At 39.3% G+C, this 19,438-nt stretch overlaps 1 protein-coding gene across 9 annotated transcripts in view; it reads right to left on the bottom strand.

Moving 5' to 3' along the window:
* Positions 1-681: 681 nt before the first annotated feature.
* Positions 682-19,438, bottom strand: part of JADE3 (jade family PHD finger 3) — a 133,781-nt gene continuing 115,024 nt past the window's right edge. For all 9 annotated transcript variants that reach the window (XM_081276924.1, XM_081276923.1, XM_081276926.1 and 6 more), the window contains 3 exons: positions 7,932-8,402; positions 5,595-5,712; positions 682-3,694 (listed from right to left, as the gene is read on the bottom strand). In XM_081276924.1, coding sequence (XP_081133050.1) covers positions 2,799-3,694; positions 5,595-5,712; positions 7,932-8,402 — 1,485 coding nt within the window. In that variant the 3' untranslated portion in view covers positions 682-2,798. The remainder of the gene's footprint in view (positions 3,695-5,594; positions 5,713-7,931; positions 8,403-19,438) is intronic.

Genomic DNA, 19,438 nt, shown 5'->3' with positions numbered 1-19,438 from the left:
ACTACCGATTTTCCCAATGACCTTCAGCAAGTACGTTTTTCAAATATCATGAAAATGTTTATGATCCACTCAAAGTCCACTCATGACACCACATAACCAGTATGGTATTAATATTCTCAGGACCCAAATAGAATGAATATTGTAAAATACATATATGTAAGTGATGCTCAGTTTACTAAGCCTTCTGAACCTCATCACTTTAGAGAGGATCCATTCCCCTGGTGATTTTTTTTAATATTTAATTTTTTAGTTGTAGTTGGACACAATACCTTTATTTTATTTATTTACTTTTATGTGGTGCTGAGGATTGAACCCAGGGCCTCACAGGTGCAAAGTGAGTGCTCTACCTCTGAGCCACAACCCCAGCCCTCCCTGGTGATTTTTAATGGTGATTCTAAGGTTTTTATCTTACCAGCCTGATAAAATGGTTTCTGGGTCACGTCCAAAACCCAGAGTTCTCTTTGGCTCCAGTATTGACATGAATCTGTGCTTCTGAACATCCAATCTCTCCTCCTCTTCCTCCCTATCCCCCACCATCTGTTTGTTTTCATTTAGTGAATATGATTTTTTAAATATAAAAGAAACACAGGTAAGATAGTCTAAAACCAATATGTCAAAATAAAAAATTACCATACAGACAGCAGTTAACAGTTTTCATAATTTAATGAAAAAGTATTGGTAAAAAGGTGACATTTGAAAAAAGACTGAGTTTATCTCGAAAACTGGACTATATAAGACAAAATGAAAAAATTAACAAAGGTTAAGAGGTAATACTTGAAACAACAACAAAATGTAGCAAATGCATTTTGGGGCAATTGAAATGTATACAACTGAAGGCTCCTTCATTTACCTAGGAAAATCCTGTAAAAATATTACCACTATTATTTCCCTGACTGGAATGATATTTTACTCCATACTCTCCCTATGGCATTACATATGGAATTTGGCTGAAGCACTATTTTGATGTTTGCTTTTCCTTCCACTCACTCAGAATGGAAAGGTAGGAAAGGACACAGGCCTCTAACTTAAGGAGTTTACAACACAGCTCTATTATAATTTTGTTACCATGAAAGTGTCAAATTAACGTCCACCCCAGGAGAACTCAAAGAAAAAGCACAGAAGCCCAGTGCATGAATAAGGGAAATTCTCTTCCTCATTTTTCCATTCAAACAAAATATAGGACACCTACCACATATGTTATGGCATGTTCACACATGTACATAGGCACAAAAGAAACATTTAGAAGATGTAGGCAAAGGAGAGGCAAAATACAGAAGTTTTCAGAAAAAGCGAAAACAAAAGGCAGAGGAACCAATTAACAAGGCTTTAAGAACAAAAGTCGGGGAAAGGAAAACTGCTGAGTCTTCCATATTGATGGAGAGAGGGCCCCTGCCTCCACTGACTGGCACCTACTGCAGCTGGACTGTTTCACCAGTAAGAAACTTTAAAAATTGAAAATGGCCACTTTTGTCTGAAACTTCCCACTATACTTTCCCAAACTAGAAGAAAGAGAATATCAATTTAAGGCTAAGAAGAAAAGAGAGCTGAGAATTAGTCTGCTTCACATTTTAAAAATGGCATCTTCCCCCTTTCTTAAATGGGAAGCAGACATGTTTTATCCCCTCCTCCCAAAATGTAACTATTCTCTTCCTCCAGAAATTAATCAAGGCTGAGTTTGGGAACAGGGTAGAAGCAACTTCTGAAAAAACAACTCCAGCCTTTTTGTTTGGAAAATTGTCTTGGATTCAAAATTGATAGAAAGCTAAATTATATCCATGTGTTAAACACATGCTTTCAAATTCTGTTGACAATAAAAATCTGTTTCAAAATTAAAGCAGGTAAGAATACTTAACCTCTGTGCATTTTATTATATTTTAATTATACCTCAATAAAAATTTTTATAAACATTAAAGCAGGTATACAAAAACTGTCAGCCAAACTTATTTTAGTCAAACTTATTTGAAAACAACAACACAAAACCCTGACCTGGTACAAATATCCCAGAAATGGTCTCACTTTGGGAAAGGCTCTGGGATCCTTCACAAATGCCTAAACAGAGAGAATCAGAGCATTTTTTTTCTTGGAAGTAGTACTTCTGTACTTTTGTAAACACTATCCACAAGTTAGCTTTTTTTATGCTTGTTAGTTGGGTGAAGAGAGTTATAAGTGCGTCCCCAACAAGCACGTCTAGGAACAGGCACTGGACATTTGTAAGCATTAGGAGAATCGACTCAGTAAGTTATGATACTGTGAAAAGAACTCAACCTTGCACAAAGCAAAGGAAGAGGGTAGTGAGTCTGACAGTATCTGAGAATGTTGGTTTCCTGGACTCTCCCCTGAAGAGGGTTTAGAGACATTAGCAGAGTTAGAAACTTTCTACAGGCAGGAGCTCTGAAACGCACATGCTGTAGTTTGGAAAGATAAGTAGTTTTAGTGTCTGATAATCATGGTCTCTTGAAAATCCATTAACAATGCAAAGACTTAGTATATAGACTCATCAACATGTTAATGTATCTGGAAAGCTGCCCTCAAGTATTTACTGAGCAAATACTCTGGACCCACTGTTCCCAATAGCTTCTGACAAACAAACCTCTGGACAACCTGAAATTCTTGAAATGTGCTTGTATAAACTAGAGTTGAAACCTTTTCCAAAACTGCAAGTCAATTTGTTGTGGAAAAAATTCTTAAATTTTCCCTGCAATTCCTCCTAATATTATGCTAGAACCCTTTTGGTGTATGGATTTCCCCCCAAATATGGGGCAAAGGCAATGTTTGGGTTAAACTTGATAGTTTTTTCATCACCTTTGCATTGAACTATGGGAGAGAGGATGTGCCTTGCTTTTACCATGGCTATCCCGTCTAGAATCATGGGGAGGATTTTCCCTGTCTGAACTATCTCTTCTTACCCTGGCCTTTTCTTTATTTCCATCACTTTCTGCTTCAGAATCACTAAGCTCTAGATCTGGGCAATATCCATCATTTTCCTGATATGAAGCTCTCCCTGCAGATCGCCTGAGAAGCTGCCTACCCCAAAACTGCTCCTTTGGGCTCACATTCTTGGTTGGCTTCACACAACATTGGAGATCTTCAGTGGTCCTCACCCATCTATTGGTGGCCTCTTTAAAGGACCTGCCAAAGTGTTCCATAGTGGACTTTCTAATGCTACCCTGACTGGCCAAGTGGGAGCTAAGCATGGACTCCTCACTTGAGCTATCTTTTTGGGTGACATTCCCAGACTTGCCACCCTCTATACCATTGGATTTGGCAAACTTAGAGTTAGTCTGACTTTTCCCATTCCCAACTGAAGATTGTTCATGAAGGGCAGCCTGAAGGGCCAGAGGTTTCCCCAGTGACTGCCCATGATAGAACTCTGCAGAGGGAGCTCTCCAAGCAGGACTGGAATCTTTTGCTTCACTCCGAGAATGGCTGAGACTGGCCAGCAAACAGTTACTCTTGCTCTCTAGTGGATGTCTTGGATAGGATTTCACTTTCATTTCTAGTGGCTCCTGAGGCACCTGCATGCTCTTTTTACTGTGAATGGGGGAGCCACTGCCAGGAGAGCAGGGTCGGTGATCAGCCTCTGTGGAGCTGTTTTTGCAGTCTTCCGGGGTTGATCTGGGCATTTTTAACTTTAAGGTAATTCTTGGCGGTGGGTAAAACAATGAGTTTTCTAGTGCATTTGTCAAAGGAAGTCCTGAGATTAAAAAGAAAGATTCATTTTAGCATCTGATTTAAATAAACAACATACATGCTTATGGTAGAATAAGTTCACCTACCCATTCTTCCACAGGTCTAATGAGCACTTGTCTTTGATATGTAAGAACATCATTGTGTAGCAGCTAACGTGAGCTGAACTAGAAGATGGGATCCAGAATGCTACAGATGAAAGGCTCAGAAATGCTATTGTTTCATGGCTCCCAATATTTTCACCTTTGTTTTCCCAATCTGTAAAATTATCACAAAGACTAGTGTACTGCCTCCTACATCCTCATCTCTGCCCCTTTTATTTCTGAAAAGAATGTCACTAGCAATGACTAGGAACAGGCTTTCCCTGTGTGTGCATGCACAGTACTTCGGATGTACCTCAGACAGACATTTCAAATGCTTTCCTCCCTTCTCTCCTGGTCCTCCTAAAGCAAGTCAACTACAAATCCTCAGAAGCCTAGCACAGATTTTGGTGTGTGAAGAATAAGTATATATTTCAGCCTGACATTAGAAGTCATGGTGGTTCCTGCAAATTTTATGTCTTTAACCTGTAATAATTTCCTAACTATGAATGAACATTATGGAGATATGGGGAGGTTGTGTAGTATAGATAAGGTCAGCAGGAAAGAATCACAACATTTCTGCCACTGACTGGTTATAGGCATGGCCTGGGGAGTTTTGGTAGTCAGTTACCTGATTAAGTCATCCTATGATTGCAGTTAGAACTGGTCTTCCTCTATTATTTTGAGTGCTCTTAAATAAAAAAGAACACTACCAAACAATTCCTATTTGCATATGGATTTAACCTTTACCCACAGTCATCCTCATGAGATACAGAGAGGATAGCTCTTGGGTGCCCCAATGGGCAGCATGTATTTTCCAAGGGTCTAGGTTGAATAGCCACAGCTCCCATCCCTTCTAGGGCCTGACACCTGTTGATGCTGCAAGCCATAATGAGGTTGATTCCTATAATCAGAAGCCTTGTGGCTGGGGCCAATCTCATTGGCATGCAGGGGCTCTTTCCTATTGTGTTTTGGTTCTTGTCTTGCCAGTCATGCTGCCCTGTGGCTGAGTAGACTTGCTGTCTCCTGCTACACAACTCTGTGACCCAATAATACTCAGCAATACCCCAGAGCCTTTGATGCCTACTTGACACCTCATTTCTGAGTGATTCTCTTGGTTTATGGCTTGCCTTGGCAGTAGCTAATTCTGCATATCCTGCCCAGTGACCCATAGTTGCTCAGGCTCTGCCACCTAACTCTGTTTTAAATAAGGTGAAGGGAGGTTATAGATTTCACTGAATATGACTGTCATCATTCCAGCCAAATTCTCATGTTTTGGGCACTGTAATTATGCTCACCTGTATCTCACCAAGTGGGATGTGTACCTAGCTGAAAGGGATTCTGTCTTGCTGACTGCTTTTCTTCTAGATCAGTTCCTAGACCTAATAGGTGCTCAATAATTTTTAATAAATGAAAACAAGATCTCTTAATTTCTAGCTAAGGATTTGTTTGAATAGACTACTATAAAGTAACCCTGGAATTAAATGTTTTCTAGAAATGGATTCAATCCTATCAATTTCTAAATGAATTTGATAATCACAGGATAATTTCATGGCTACACCTAATGGCTTCAAATGCCTGTCTTGGATCTAGATGATCTGCCAGAGACTTGAAACACCCCCAACCCTACCCTGGAATTGCTTGCCTCATGAGCTGACAGGGAAATGAGTCATGTTAATATCAGGACTGGACTGAAGCAAATGAGATATCTGACAAGAATTTTAAAAGATCTTTTAAGTGGAAAAACTGGCATAAAGTTTAAAATAGGATAAAATAGGATGTAACAGAATCTGTATATTTGCCAGGATAATTTAATATACTAATTACCTGCAGCAATTTCTTGGTTAACAAGCTGGACTTGTAAACCGAAGATCTGTTCTTGTATTTTGTTGTGTGACAGTTTCAGCTTCTCTCGTCTGCTTATCATGTAGCACAGATTTCGGACCTGAAAGCCAAATTCCCAGCATTTAGAGTTGTTTGTCACGTTAAGCAAACCCAGCAAATGAAATTGTTTAGTGAAAATGAAGACTACTAAGGTCAGGTGGGGTGGGAGTAAGGAGCGAAGATAGGACCCAAGAGCCAAAGGCTAACAGCCACTCCCCAGGAATTCACATAGTACAGTCAAGTTTAGTGGCATGATTCCCATATCAATCAGCAGCATAAGCAAAGCACCTTCTGAAATTTACTCTTCCTGCAGTGTCATGGGCTTGATATTTATGTACATATCAAGGCTGGGAAGATGGTTTAACAATTGAGCTTTCCCTTTAGGTCCCTGAATACAAAGGATGGCAGTGCTGGCTCCACTAAAATTTTCTACCAAGTGCTGGACCAGCAAGGAGAAAGGTATGCTTGGAAGACTGGAAATGGCTTTTTCTGGTCCACATTTTCAACTTAGCCAAGTTTCCATAGCCACAAAGGTAAAATTCTCACTGTCTCATATTCCTCACTTGGGCAAGTTACCCAAACTTTCTGGGCCTCAATTTATTCACATACAAACAGGAATGATAATAATAGATTTTTTTCCATAAGCATGTTAGAATTATATGAATTAATATTTATAAAATGCTTAGAACAGTGTTGGTAATAATAGTACTAATGGTAGGTGCTATATACATATCTCTTAAGTTTTAAAGTGAGTCAAATCTAATAGTTTCTTTTCAAATTTTGGTATCAGAGGGGGAAAATCAAGCCATTTCTATAATTATATTCAATTATAAAATTCTCTAGGGTAAACATAGTACTTAACCTTTCTCTGAACCCCTGAAGCACCTAATTTAGAAGATACCTGATGGATATATCATGAGTTAAATTATCTGGTAGAGTGGCTCTCAACCAGGGGCAATTTTGACTCCCAGAAGAAACATGGTAATTTGGAGACATTTTTGGTTGTCACAACTAGATGTGTATGAGCAGTGCTACTGGTATCTACTGGGTAGAGGCCAGTGATAATGGTACATATCTTAATGCCTATGCTGGGCACAGTAGTGCACAAATGTAATCCCAGTGATTCAGGAGGCTGAGGCAGGAAGATTCCAAGTTCATGGTCAGCCCCAGTCACTTAGTGAGGCCCTAAGGAATTTAGTGAAATTATCTCAAAATGAAAAATAAAAAAAGGGCTGGGGATATAGGTCAGTGACAGAGCACCCCTGAGCACAATCCCCATCACCGAAACAAAGAAAACAAAATCTTCCCTAAAACAAAGGGAAGCCTGCTACAACAAACAACTATCCAGCCCAAAATGTTAATAGTGATGAGATGGGGCATGAGGGCACATGCCTGTAATCCCAGAAACTGGGAGGCTGAGGCAGGAGGATTCCAAGTTTCAGGTCAGCCTCAACAACTTTGTGAGACTCTATCTCAAAATTAAAAAATAAAATGAAATAAAAAGGGTTGGGATGTAGCTCAGTGGTAAAGTGGGTTCAATCCTCAGTGCCATAAAAACAAACAAACAAAATAAAACAAAACAAAAAAACCTACCACCATCCCAACAAAAAAGCAAAATATCAAGAGTGCCAAGTTTGGGGGCTGGGGTTGTGTCTCAGTGGTAGAGCGCTTGCCTAGCATGGTGAGGCACTGGGTTTGATCCTCAGCGCCACATATAAATAAATAAAGTCCATTAATAACTAAAAAATTTTATTTATTTATTTATTTATTTAGTTCTCGGCAGACACAACATCTTTGTTGGTATGTGGTGCTGAGGATCAAACCCGGGCTGCGCGCATGCCAGGCGAGCGCGCTACCGCTTGAGCCACATCCCCAGCCCCCTAAAAAATATTTTTAAAAAAGAGTGCTAAGCTTTAGAAACCCTGATCTAGAGTTTTCCTGAACAAAATTCACTTTTTTTCTGGCCTGAAGTCTCATAAATGTGTCAATAAAGTATAGCTGAGCCAGTTTAGGCTCCCCAGTGAATAAAAAGTAAACAAAATGAGAATTTATTTCAAATTTCAAATTCACTGAGCATATGTGTTGAGGCCTCTCTAATCCCTTGAATGTGCCTGTCAAAATTTAAACAGAGCCCAACATCTGGGGCCATAGTAAAATCAGAAAATAAAGGACATGCAGAAGACTACACCATACTGAGCTGGCCATCTTTTAACTAGAAGAGGGACCTCCATCTCTATGCAGAACTGAGATTTGCACACTAATCAGAGGTGATAAACTTACCCTCTCTAGGTCTTGCCGCAGGTGCATGAACATTCTCATGCGCGTGTGAATGCTTTCCTCTTTTGGCTGTACTAGGCCATTTTCTTCTTCTTCTTTCGGAGGAAATAATGGCTTATTGAAGTTGCTTTTGCGTTTCAGTTTCCAGTAGTTATAGATAAAGTCCACGGTTAATATGGGCATCCCAAGCTCGGCAGCCACATCTTCCACTTGTACCAAAGTATAGAACTCCTCCTCCAGCGCCCGAAGCTTCTGTGCCCGCAGGCTGGTTTTCTCACTTTTGGCCTGGCTCTGCTCGGCAGCTCTGTGGTAGGGGTACTCGACTTCCCCAAGTTTCTGCCTGTTTTGGCTATGCTTGAGGCAGTATGACTTGAACTTAACTTCGTCACCCTCATCTAGGATGGTCTTCATCTCTAGGCCGTGCTCAAAGGCACAGGTGACATGGAAGGCAGTGATGCAGCTTTTCACGGAGCACTATAGGAAGAAAGGATGTGTTAAAGCATCAGGGTAAGTGCGAAAGGGAGATCACTGAGTCTCTTGGCCTAAACTGAGAGCTTTTAGGAAGCAAAGTAAAGATAGGGAGCTATGGGGAAGACTGTTCCTAAACTGACCATGATACATGCTTTAGAAGTAACCTAGAAAATTTGCTCCTACAGACTACAGCAAATCAGAATTGTTTAACTCTCCCTTTAAGGTTTTAGCTTAAGTATTCAAGCCTTCAGTTATCTTTCTTTTTTTTTGTTTTTGGTACTGGGGATTTAACCCAGGGGCATTTTACCAATAAGCTACATCCCAATCCCTTTTTACTTTTTTGAGACAGGTTCCCACTAAGTTGATTAGGGCCTCTTTACATTGCTGGGGCTGGCCTCCAACTGGCAATCCTTCTGCCTTAGCCTCCCAAGTCACTGGGATTATAGGAGTGTGCTACTGTGCTCAGCTTTTTTTTTTCTTCTTCTTCAGCTACTGGGGATTGGACCTAGCTTCTTGCTAGGTAAGTGCTCTACCACTGAGCTACATCCTTGAACCGTTTTTATTTTTATTTTGAGACAGGGTCTCTCAGGCTGGCTTTGAACTTGTGATCCTTCTGCTTCAGCCTCCCAAGTAGCTGGGATTATAGTACAAGTCTGTGCCACCACACCTAGCTAAACCTTCAGTTTTTCTGAGAAGCCTTTAGCAACTTATAGAAATACTTATGAGGTCTCTTTTCTGGGTCTCCCATAACACCCTATATATCCTTTTATAGTAGTAATTTTCACACTATAAATTCTCTAGCCATAGATCCTAAAGACAGAAGCTGTGTCATTAATTTTGGAAATCATTATCAATAATAAGCAGTTGATCAGAAAATGCTTTTGAACAAATGAAAATAAAAACAAAGTCAATATTATTGCCAGAACATCCATTGGTTCTATAAAGGTTGTGGGGGGTGTGTGGCTCAGTGGTAGAGCAGTTGCCTAATGTTCAGGAGGCCCTGGGTTTGAACCCTAGAACTACAAATAATAATAATAAAAACAAATATTTTAAAAGGTCATAGAAATTATAATATCTGAGTAACCCAACTTCTAGAAATTATTCATGTAGAATTGAGCTGTCCAACATAGTAGTCAACTAGTCATGAATGTCTATTTAAATCTTAAGTTAATTAAAATTGGGCTAGGAATGTAGTCCAGTGGTAAAGCACCTGCCTAGCACATGCAAGGCCCTGGGCTCAATCCTCAACACCACAAAAATTTTAATTAAAATTATATATAATGAAAAGTGTAGCTCCTTAGTTATACTAGCCACATTCCAATCATATGAAACAGCACAGATATAAAACAATTCCATCAGAAAGCTCTATTAAAAAGTGTGGTTATAGACATTCTGAATGTGTTTATAATATTCTGCCATTCATTCATAGATTTACAACATTTTTTAAACATTACTGTGGAGTATACACTGAATATTCATCAGTGATTAGTAGAAAGGAGGCATAGTAGAAATAATTTGGTCCATGATAGCTGCATTTCTTGTACTTTCCTTAGATTTAATTGCTATATGTTGTGATTATAATGTTACAGCTTTCCTTCCAAAGATTTAAAATACAGGGGTATACTTATATGTTTAAGTAGAAGAAGAGAGGAAAGCAAGAGAGGAATTATTTCTAAGGAAATATTGGGAATTGTTCTAAGTCTCAAAGCTTTTGGAAGCCTACCTCTGGAGGGCCCGCAGCTCTATGTATCAGGGGTTTGATAATTGTTAAACAGAGAATGACCATGGATATGAACAAAGACAGAAAGAATGCAAAGTCTGACAGGTCTCCTCAGACACCTAAGAGAATACTGGCAAACATCAAAGCTTTAATGGGGGAAGATCTCATTTAAGCTAATTTCACAGGATAAAAAGTTCCAGGGATGGAATATAATTCCAACATCATCTAATCTAATCTCACATTTATTATTGCTTGAACTTCCTCTATAGTACTTGACTTTAGATCTTCAACCCACTCCCCTTCACCTTCCAAATAAGTAGTATAATCTAGTCACATATTATACTCTTTCACTGACAAAAAGCTCACAATCTCCTACTACAACCCTCCCCAGCTTTGGCCAGTTGTATCAGAAAATTTTGCTACATCACACTAAAATCTGTATGCTTAAAATTTCCACAGATTTGGCAAGCCTCATGAAAATGAGGATAATGAAAACCCAGAACATACTTTTATCTGAGTACCTTTTATTATCATTTGGCTAAGAAACTAGCCAGACATTTCAAAAATAAATAGTAAAGGGCATTCTTTAGCAAAAGATTAAAAGTGTTGGCCATAGTGCTCTTTTGCTGTTTAATAACAGATACAAATATGGGAAGAAAAAACAAAATGATTTTCTGTTTAAGGGGATGAACCTGTGACATACAATAAAAGTCCCATCCACTTAGGAGGCTGAGGCAGGAGGATTGTGAGTTTGAGGCTAGCCTGAGCAACATAAAGAGATCCCCTTCACAAACACACTACTACTACTGCTACTGCTACTGCTACTGCTACTGCTACTACTACTACTACTACTAATACCAATAAGAAGCTAAAAAGAGATTATCTCTCTCAGGTCAAATTATAGAATGTAGATAATTAATATAGATCACTCAAAATAAAAGACAATACACAGATAAGAATTTGGTACTTATATGAAAAATGGAATGTCTCTTAGGAAACTGCCATAAACTGGGTGCGGTGGCACACGCCTGTTATCCCAGCAACTCAGGAGGCTGAGGTATGAGGATCGCAAGTTCAAGGCCAGCCTGGGCAACTTAGTGAGACCCTGTCTCAAAATAAAAAATAAAAAGGGCTAGGGATATAGCTCAGTGGTAGAGCACCTCTGGGTTTAATCCCCAGTACATATATACGTATATATACACATACATACATACATAAAATTCATCTTGTTTAAGAAAAGGTCATTCTGTGCTATTTATAACTGGAGGTCTATATACTTTGGTGATAAAGAAGAAATGCCAACTAGGTTTTGGAACCACTCAAATACTTAATTTCTTGCTGGGAATGTGGCTCAGTGGTACAATGCTTGCCTGGCACCCATAAGGTCCTGAGTTAAATTTTCAGCATGACACACACAAAAGTACATTTTTTAATGGTGGTGTGCATCAGTCTTAAAGCCTCATGCATGCTAGGCAAATGCTCTACCATTAAGCTACATCTCCAGTCCAAATACCTACTTATTTTTTTCTGAAAAGATAAAGGCATATTCTACTAAACAAAATGCCTTTGCATGTATATCATTATTTTTATTCTAACCACTAAAGATGAGGGGAGGTGTTATTATGCCCCTTAAAACCCATGTTTGTTCTTAAAATTTTAGAAACACCTCAATTTTTATACCTTTATTTTATTTATTTATTTATTATTTTTATGTGGTGCTGAGGATCGAACCCAGTGCCTCTCATGTGCTACACAAGCTTTCCACCAAGTTACAACCCAGCCCTAATTTTTTAAAAAAATATTTTAACTGAAATAACTGCTCTCATTGTGTTGAGCAAGTAGCACTCATACAAACATCTTTATACATGTTACTATATGCATATCAGTGTGGTTACCACATCCACTCACTGAAATAACACAATCCCCCAGGTTTACTGAGACATCTTACACATTACAAAACTCACCAATTTTAAATTAACATTTCAATGGTTTTCAGTATATTCATAGGGTTGTACAGCCACCATCACTACCTAATTCCGTCTTCATCACCTCCAAAAAGAAATCTTGTACTCATTTGTAGTCTCTCTGTTCCCAACCCAAAACCCAAGAAATCACTAATCAATTTTCTATTGCTATAGATTTGCTCATTCTGGACCTTTCATATAAGTGGAATCATACAAGATGTAGCTGTTTGTGTTTGGCTTCTTTCATTTGGCATGTTTTTAAGGTTCATCAGTATCATAGCATATGTTAGAATTTCAATTCTGTCAGGCACAGTGGCACATACCTGTAATTCCAGCAACTCAGGAGGCTGAGTCATGGGGATTGAAAATGCAAAGCCAGCCTCAAGCAACTTAGTGAGACCCTGTCTCAAAAATTAAACAGAACTAGGGATGTACCTCAGTGTTAAAACATTTTGGGTTCAATTCCCAGTACCACTACCATTACCAACAACAAAACAAAACTCAAACACTTCAATCTTGTTTATGGCCAAAATATATTCCATTGTAAGGATATATCCCATTTATTAATTCATTCATTAGTTGATAGACATCTGTGTGTTTTTCACTTTTGGCTATTATAAAACAATGCTGCTATGAAAACTCATATAGAAGTTTTTATATGACTATATGTTTTTATTTTTCATGAGTATTGTGCAGTAAAGAATTACCCTTCTCCAAAGAAAGGTTTGGCCCTTTGCCTCCAGCCCCTGAGAGGTAACTTTGAAGCCTTTGGGATGTCTGACCTACCTGACAAGAGCTGTCTTTAATTACCGGGCAGCGTTGGGCCAAGTCAGATAGTCTATGCTAACAGCATGATTTACAGTGCAGGCTTTGGGCCATGTGGCATCAGCCTGACCTCTAGAGGGACTTGGAACTGAGGTCATCCACGTGGATGGTCAGCTGTGTCTACATGGTCAAGCCCCAATGATATTGGCTGAACTTTGCAGGTTGACAATAGCCTGGTATATCACACATTGTTTCTGGGAGAAATAAGCTCTCTCTGATCAGCTCTCCTGGAAGGGTATCAATAGAAGTTATACTCCCGTTCTGTCCTAGACCATGCCCTGTGCCTTTTTCTTCGGCTAATTCTAAATCTGTTTCCTTTCACTAAAATAAATCATAACTGCACATAATGGCTTTCCGAATTCTGTGAGTACTTCTAGTGAATTAATGAATCTAAAGACAGTCTTGGGGAAATTTCAAAATATGGGTACCTACTTAGAAATGGAATCACTGGTTTATGGGGTCACTTTTGTTGACTGTTTTGAAAAATTGTCAAACTTTTTCACAGCAGCCACATCATTTCACAACTTCACCAGCAACACAGAAGAGTTCCATTTTTTCCACATCTTTGCCAACCATTATTGTTACCCTTTCTTATCATTGGCACTCCAGTGGGTATGAAGTAGTATCTTATTGCAGTTTATTTACTTCTAAAGGGGGAAAATAAGAAATATTTTCTATATATTCTTCAGAAGACATAGAAGTAAACAGACTTAGAAAAATAATTTCATTAGGGCTGGGAATATATATCAATGGTAGAGAGCTTGCCTAGCATGCTTAAGGCCCTGGTCTAACCTCCAATACTGAGAAGAAAATCTTTCATTAGGGGGAAAAATGCTACCCTTACACATCCATTTAAAATTATTTATTTATTTACACATCCACATTTGTGAGGAGAGTTTCTGTGGGATGGGAATGGGACCAGATAGGGTGGCTGGAACAATAATCTTGAAAAAGAACACCAGAGGGCTGGGGTTGTAGCTCAGTGGTAGAGTGCTTGCCTATGACTGGTAAGGCCCTGGGTTCGATCTTCAACACCACATAAAAACAAATAAACAACAACAAACAAATAAATAAAATAATGGTTAAATTCTTTAAAAAAAAAGAACACCAGAAACTGATTAAAGAATTAAGACATTAATTTATGTATTATTTTCTTTTTACAGAGATATTTTGGGCTGGGGATGTAGCTCATTAGTAGAGCACTTGTTTATCATGTGTGAAGCTCTGGGTTTGAGTCACAGCACCGCGAAAAAAACTGAAAACTGCTGTTCTTTAAACATTGTGTCTTCCTCAAGAGCAGATAACACCTGACTGGAATAGCAAACACCTGGTGCATATGTCTTCAACAGTTCTATTTAATTTTTTTTTTTAGTTGTAGACAGACACAATACCTTTATTTTATTTGTCTTTATGTGGTGCTGAGGATCGAACCCAGGGCCTCACACATGCAAGGCAAATGCGCTACCAACTGAGCTACAACCCCAGCCCTCTATTTTTTTTTTGTGGTGCTGGGGATTGAACCCACGGCTTTGTGCATTCAAGGCAAGCACTCTACCAACTGAGCCATATCTTAGCCCTGTCCTCAGCAGTTCTTGTCCTGCCACAGGACAATGTCCATTTGGATGAACAGAGAAATGGATGGAGTCAGAGCAATCTGCTCAAAACTTGGTTACAGAAACAATACCATAAATGGTCCATGCTAGTTTACAATACTCATTTCAGCCACTGCATACTTAAAATTCCAGCACCTGTAGTGACCACCAGCCCTTCTGATCTCTCATCCTTAAGGGCCTAAAGGTCTGTGGAGATGTCACTGCAGTGTTAGGTAACTTCTTCTGTGTTTATGTCTGGCCTCTCTTAACATACTCTGAGCTTCTACAAGAGAGGGACCATAGCTAGGTGCAGTGGCATGTACCTGTAATCCCAGTGACTTGGGAGGCTGAGACAGGAGGATTGCAAATTCAAGATAAGCCTCAACAACATAGTGAGGCCCTAAGCAACTTAGTGACACCCTATCTCAAAATAAAAAATAAAAAAAGGCTAGGGATGTAGCTAAGTGGTAAATTGCCCCTGGGTTAAACCCCCAGTACTGCCTCCCCCCAAATACAGAAAGAGGGACCATAACTGTCATAGAACAAGAACAATTTGTACTGACTATATATATATTTCCCAGCAATTCAGGATTTCAAGTTCAAGGCCAGACTTAGCAACTTAGTGAGACCTTAAGCAACTCATTGAGACCTTGCCTCAAAAAATAAAAAGGGCTGGGATGTAGTTTAGTGGTCAAGTGCTCCTGTTTTTGATTTCCCAGTGCAACAAAAAACACAAAACAAATCAAAACAAACAAAAAACCCCCCAAAACACTAAAACTCCTCAAACTGAGAATAATAATAAGGCACTTTCCCCCAATATTTCATTTTTTTTCTCTCCAATATACTATCTTTAATAGTCACTGAGCAGATGTACTTGCTTACTTAATACTTTCCTATGTGGTGAAGATTTTGTTTTTTTAAAAAATTCACTTCTCTCATGCCAAACAGTAAACTCTTGGTGGCCCACCATTTTATCCTTATTTCAGTATACTTGTATATATGTCTTTGGACAGGGTCCCATCCCTCTACTGTCTACCCAAACCCCAAATGTTTAATGATTCTATTCAGTTTGGGTGATGAATGATAGAGCTTTCTATCAGCAAAGTTAGATTGACTCTAGAGCATAATAATATAAATAAAAATGACAAGTACTATTACTAGTACAACTAACACTGAGTATTTACTATCTTTCTAGGCAGTATGCTAAAACTCTTACCATCTTAAGTAAGTACTATTAACATCTTCATTTATAGATGTGGAAACTTAAGTCCAGATATGTTAGTTAATTTTTCCAAACCTGTGTAACCAGCAAGAGGTAGAACCAGGATTTAAATTCCAGAAGCCTGACTCCAAAGGCCATATTTTTTTAATATTTATTTTTTAGTTGTAGTTGGACACAATACCTTTATTATATTTATTTATTTTTATGTGATGCTGAGGAATTGAACCCAGGGCCTTGTACGTGCTAGGTGAGCACTCTACCACTGAGCCAAAACCCCAGCCCTCCAAAGGCCATATTCTTTTTTTTTTAAATTTTTTTTTGGTTTTATTTTTTTATTGGTTGTTCACAACATTACAAAGCTCTTGACATATCATATTTCATACATTAGATTGAAGTGGGTTATGAACCCCCAATTTTACCCCAAATGCAGATTGCAGAATCACGTCGATTACACATCCACAATTTTACATAATGCCCTATTAGTAATTGTTGTATTCTGCTACCTTTCCTATCCCCTACTATCCCCCTCCCCTCCCCTCCCATCTTCTCTCTCTACCCCATCTACTGTAATTCATTTCTCTCCTTGATTATATTCCCATTCCCCTCACAACCTCTTATATGTAATTTTGTATAGCAAAGAGGGTCTCCCTTCATTTCCATGCAATATTCCTTTTCTCTCCCTTTCCCTCCCATCTCATGTCTCTGTTTAATGTTAATCTTTTCTTCCTGCTCTTCCTCCCTGCTCTGTTCATAGTTGCTCTCATTATATCAAAGAAGACATTTGGTATTTGTTTTTTAGGGATTGGCTAGCTTCACTAAGCATAATCTGCTCTAGTGCCATCCATTTCCCTGCAAATTCTATGATTTTGTCATTTTTTATTGCGGCATAGTACTCCATTGTGTATAGATGCCACATTTTTTTAATCCATTCATCTATTGAAGGGCATCTGGGTTGGTTCCACAGTCTAGCTATTGTGAATTGTGCTGCTATGAACATCGATGTGGCAGTATCCCTGTAGCATGCTCTTTTAAGGTCTTCAGGGAATAGTCCGAGAAGGGCAATAGCAGGGTCAAATGGTGGTTCCATTCCCAGCTTTCCCAGGAATCTCCAAACTGCTTTCCAAATTGGCCGCACCAATTTGCAGTCCCACCAGCAATGTACAAGTGTACCCTTTTCTCCACATCTTCGCCAGCACTTGTTGTTGTTTGACTTCATAGTGGCTGCCAATCTTACTGGAGTGAGATGGTATCTTAGGGTGGTTTTGATTTGCATTTCTCTGACTGCTAGAGATGGTGAGCATTTTTTCATGTACTTGTTGATTGATTGTATATCCTCCTCTGAGAAGTGTCTGTTCAGGTCCTTGGCCCATTTGTTGATTGGGTTATTTGTTATCTTATTGTCTAATTTTTTGAGTTCTTTGTATACTCTGGATATTAGGGATCTATCTGAAGTGTGAGGAGTAAAAATTTGTTCCCAGGATGTAGGCTCCCTATTTACCTCTCTTATTGTTTCTCTTGCTGAGAAAAAACTTTTTAGTTTAAGTAAGTCCCATTTGTTGATTCTTGTTATTAACTCTTGTGCTATGGGTGTCCTATTAAGGAATTTGGAGCCCGACCCCACAATATGTAGATCGGAGCCAACTTTTTCTTCTATCAGACACAGAGTCTCTGATTTGATATCAAGCTCCTTGATCCATTTTGAGTTAACTTTTGTGCATGGCGAGAGAAAGGGATTCAGTTTCATTTTGTTGCATATGGATTTCCAGTTTTCCCAACACCATTTGTTGAAGATGCTATCCTTCCTCCATTGCATGCTTTTAGCCCCTTTATCAAATATAAGATAGTTGTAACTTTGTGGATTAGTCTCTGTGTCCTCTATTCTATACCATTGGTCCACCCGCCTGTTTTGGTACCAGTACCATGCTGTTTTTGTCACTATTGCTCTGTAATATAGTTTGAAATCTGGTATCGCTATACCGCCTGATTCACACTTCCTGCAAAGGCCATATTCTTAACCACTATTCTTTCTTTACACTCAGGAATGCCTAAAGCATCTGGATATAGAATGAATGTGGCTTGAACATAAGATAGAGAAGTACTAGCTGGGCATGGTGGCACACACCTGTAATCCTAGCAGTTTAGGAGGCTGAGGCAGGAAGATTGTGAGTTCAAAGCCAGTCTCAGCAACTTAGTGAGGCCCCAAGCAACTCGATGAGACCCTGTCTCTAATTAAAATACAAAATAGGGCTGGGGATGTGGCTCAGTGGGTAAGTGCCCCAAGTTCAATCCCTGGTACCAGAGAGAGAGAGAGAGAGAGAGAGAGAGAGAGAGAGAGAGAGAGAGAGAGAAGGGAGGGAGGAAGGGAGGGAGGGAGGGAGGGAGGGAGGGGGAGAGAGAAGTATGCTACAGGAGTTCTGGAAAGCTGCTGGCAGTTAGAGGTAAGGACTGTGTACACAGTCTAGGCAAAATCCAGGGCTGTACCTGATTTGAACCCGGACTTTAGGATCTGCACCAGGAATATCAGAAGCCTTTGTATTCAGGAGAAAGGATGGTTCTAGTTCCTAAATGTGGAGGCTACAGATATTGGCTGGTCTGGACCCCCAAACTGCTGGTGTTACAATTTTTATCCTTGCCCAGAGGATGTTTCCAAATTAAAAGTGGAGGACTGAAGGATATTCCCATTGCCAGAAGAAAAGAAGCCAGACAAAACACAATTCACAGTTAAAAGACTTCCATAAAGCATTTATAAGCTAAATGCAAAAAAAGCTAAATGCCCAAGATATGTTCATAATTATAAAGACTCTTAAATAGAACTCCAAAAAACAATTATGCTAACAAAACTTGACACCTACTAAATTACTGTATTTGTTTTCCATGTTTCTGATTCCTGTACAGGGCAGCAAGATGCTGGATCATGAATGGATTTGAAATTTACTTTTATTCAGTCATGGTTTAAAAGGAAAACAGTTTTTTTTAAAGAGAGAGTGAGAGAGAGAGAGAGAGAGAGAGAGAGAGAGAATTTTAATATTTATTTATTTTTTCTTAGTTCTCGGCGGACACAACATCTTTGTTGGTATGTGGTGCTGAGGATCGAACCCGGGCCACATGCATGCCAGGCGAGCGTGCTACCGCTTGAGCCACATCCCCAGCCCCAGGAAAACAATTTTTTTGGTTTGTTTTCTTACAAACCAAACTGGACTTCCTATCCAGTTGTCAACTGTGGAAAATGAAGACCACTTTCAGTATAAGCAGAACATAGGTGGAGAAAAATACAATCACATTTAAGAAGGTCACCTGGTGGGGTTGGGGTTTGTAGCTTGCCTAGCATGCATGGGGCCCTGGTTTTCATCTGTAGATATGGGGTGTGGGGCAGAAGATCATCTGAGGCTGGGGATACAGTTCAGTGGCAGAGCACTTTCCTAGCATGTACAAGGCCCTAGGTTCTATTCCCAGCACTACAGAACAAAACAACAAAAACCAAACTAAACAAAAAGATCACCTAAAGTTTATCACCTTTGCTCAGAAGTGGGGATGGGACTGCCTTTAATGCCACTGGCGACTTCCGTCACATTTCCCAGGACAGAAAACATTTCATACCTTTCTCCTTAAACCTGTAGACCTCACCCATATCCACATTATGAGATGATGATTCTGCTTGCAATAATACTTAGAAAATTACAAAAATCAAAAGAGAACTCCTGTAGATTCCCACTAGT

This window comes from Spermophilus citellus (assembly GCF_964194105.1).
Source record: "Spermophilus citellus genome assembly, chromosome: X".
NCBI lineage: Eukaryota > Metazoa > Chordata > Mammalia > Rodentia > Sciuridae > Spermophilus > Spermophilus citellus.
The sequence above is the reverse complement of the archived record's forward strand: the minus strand, read 5'-3'. Positions and strand labels throughout refer to the sequence as shown.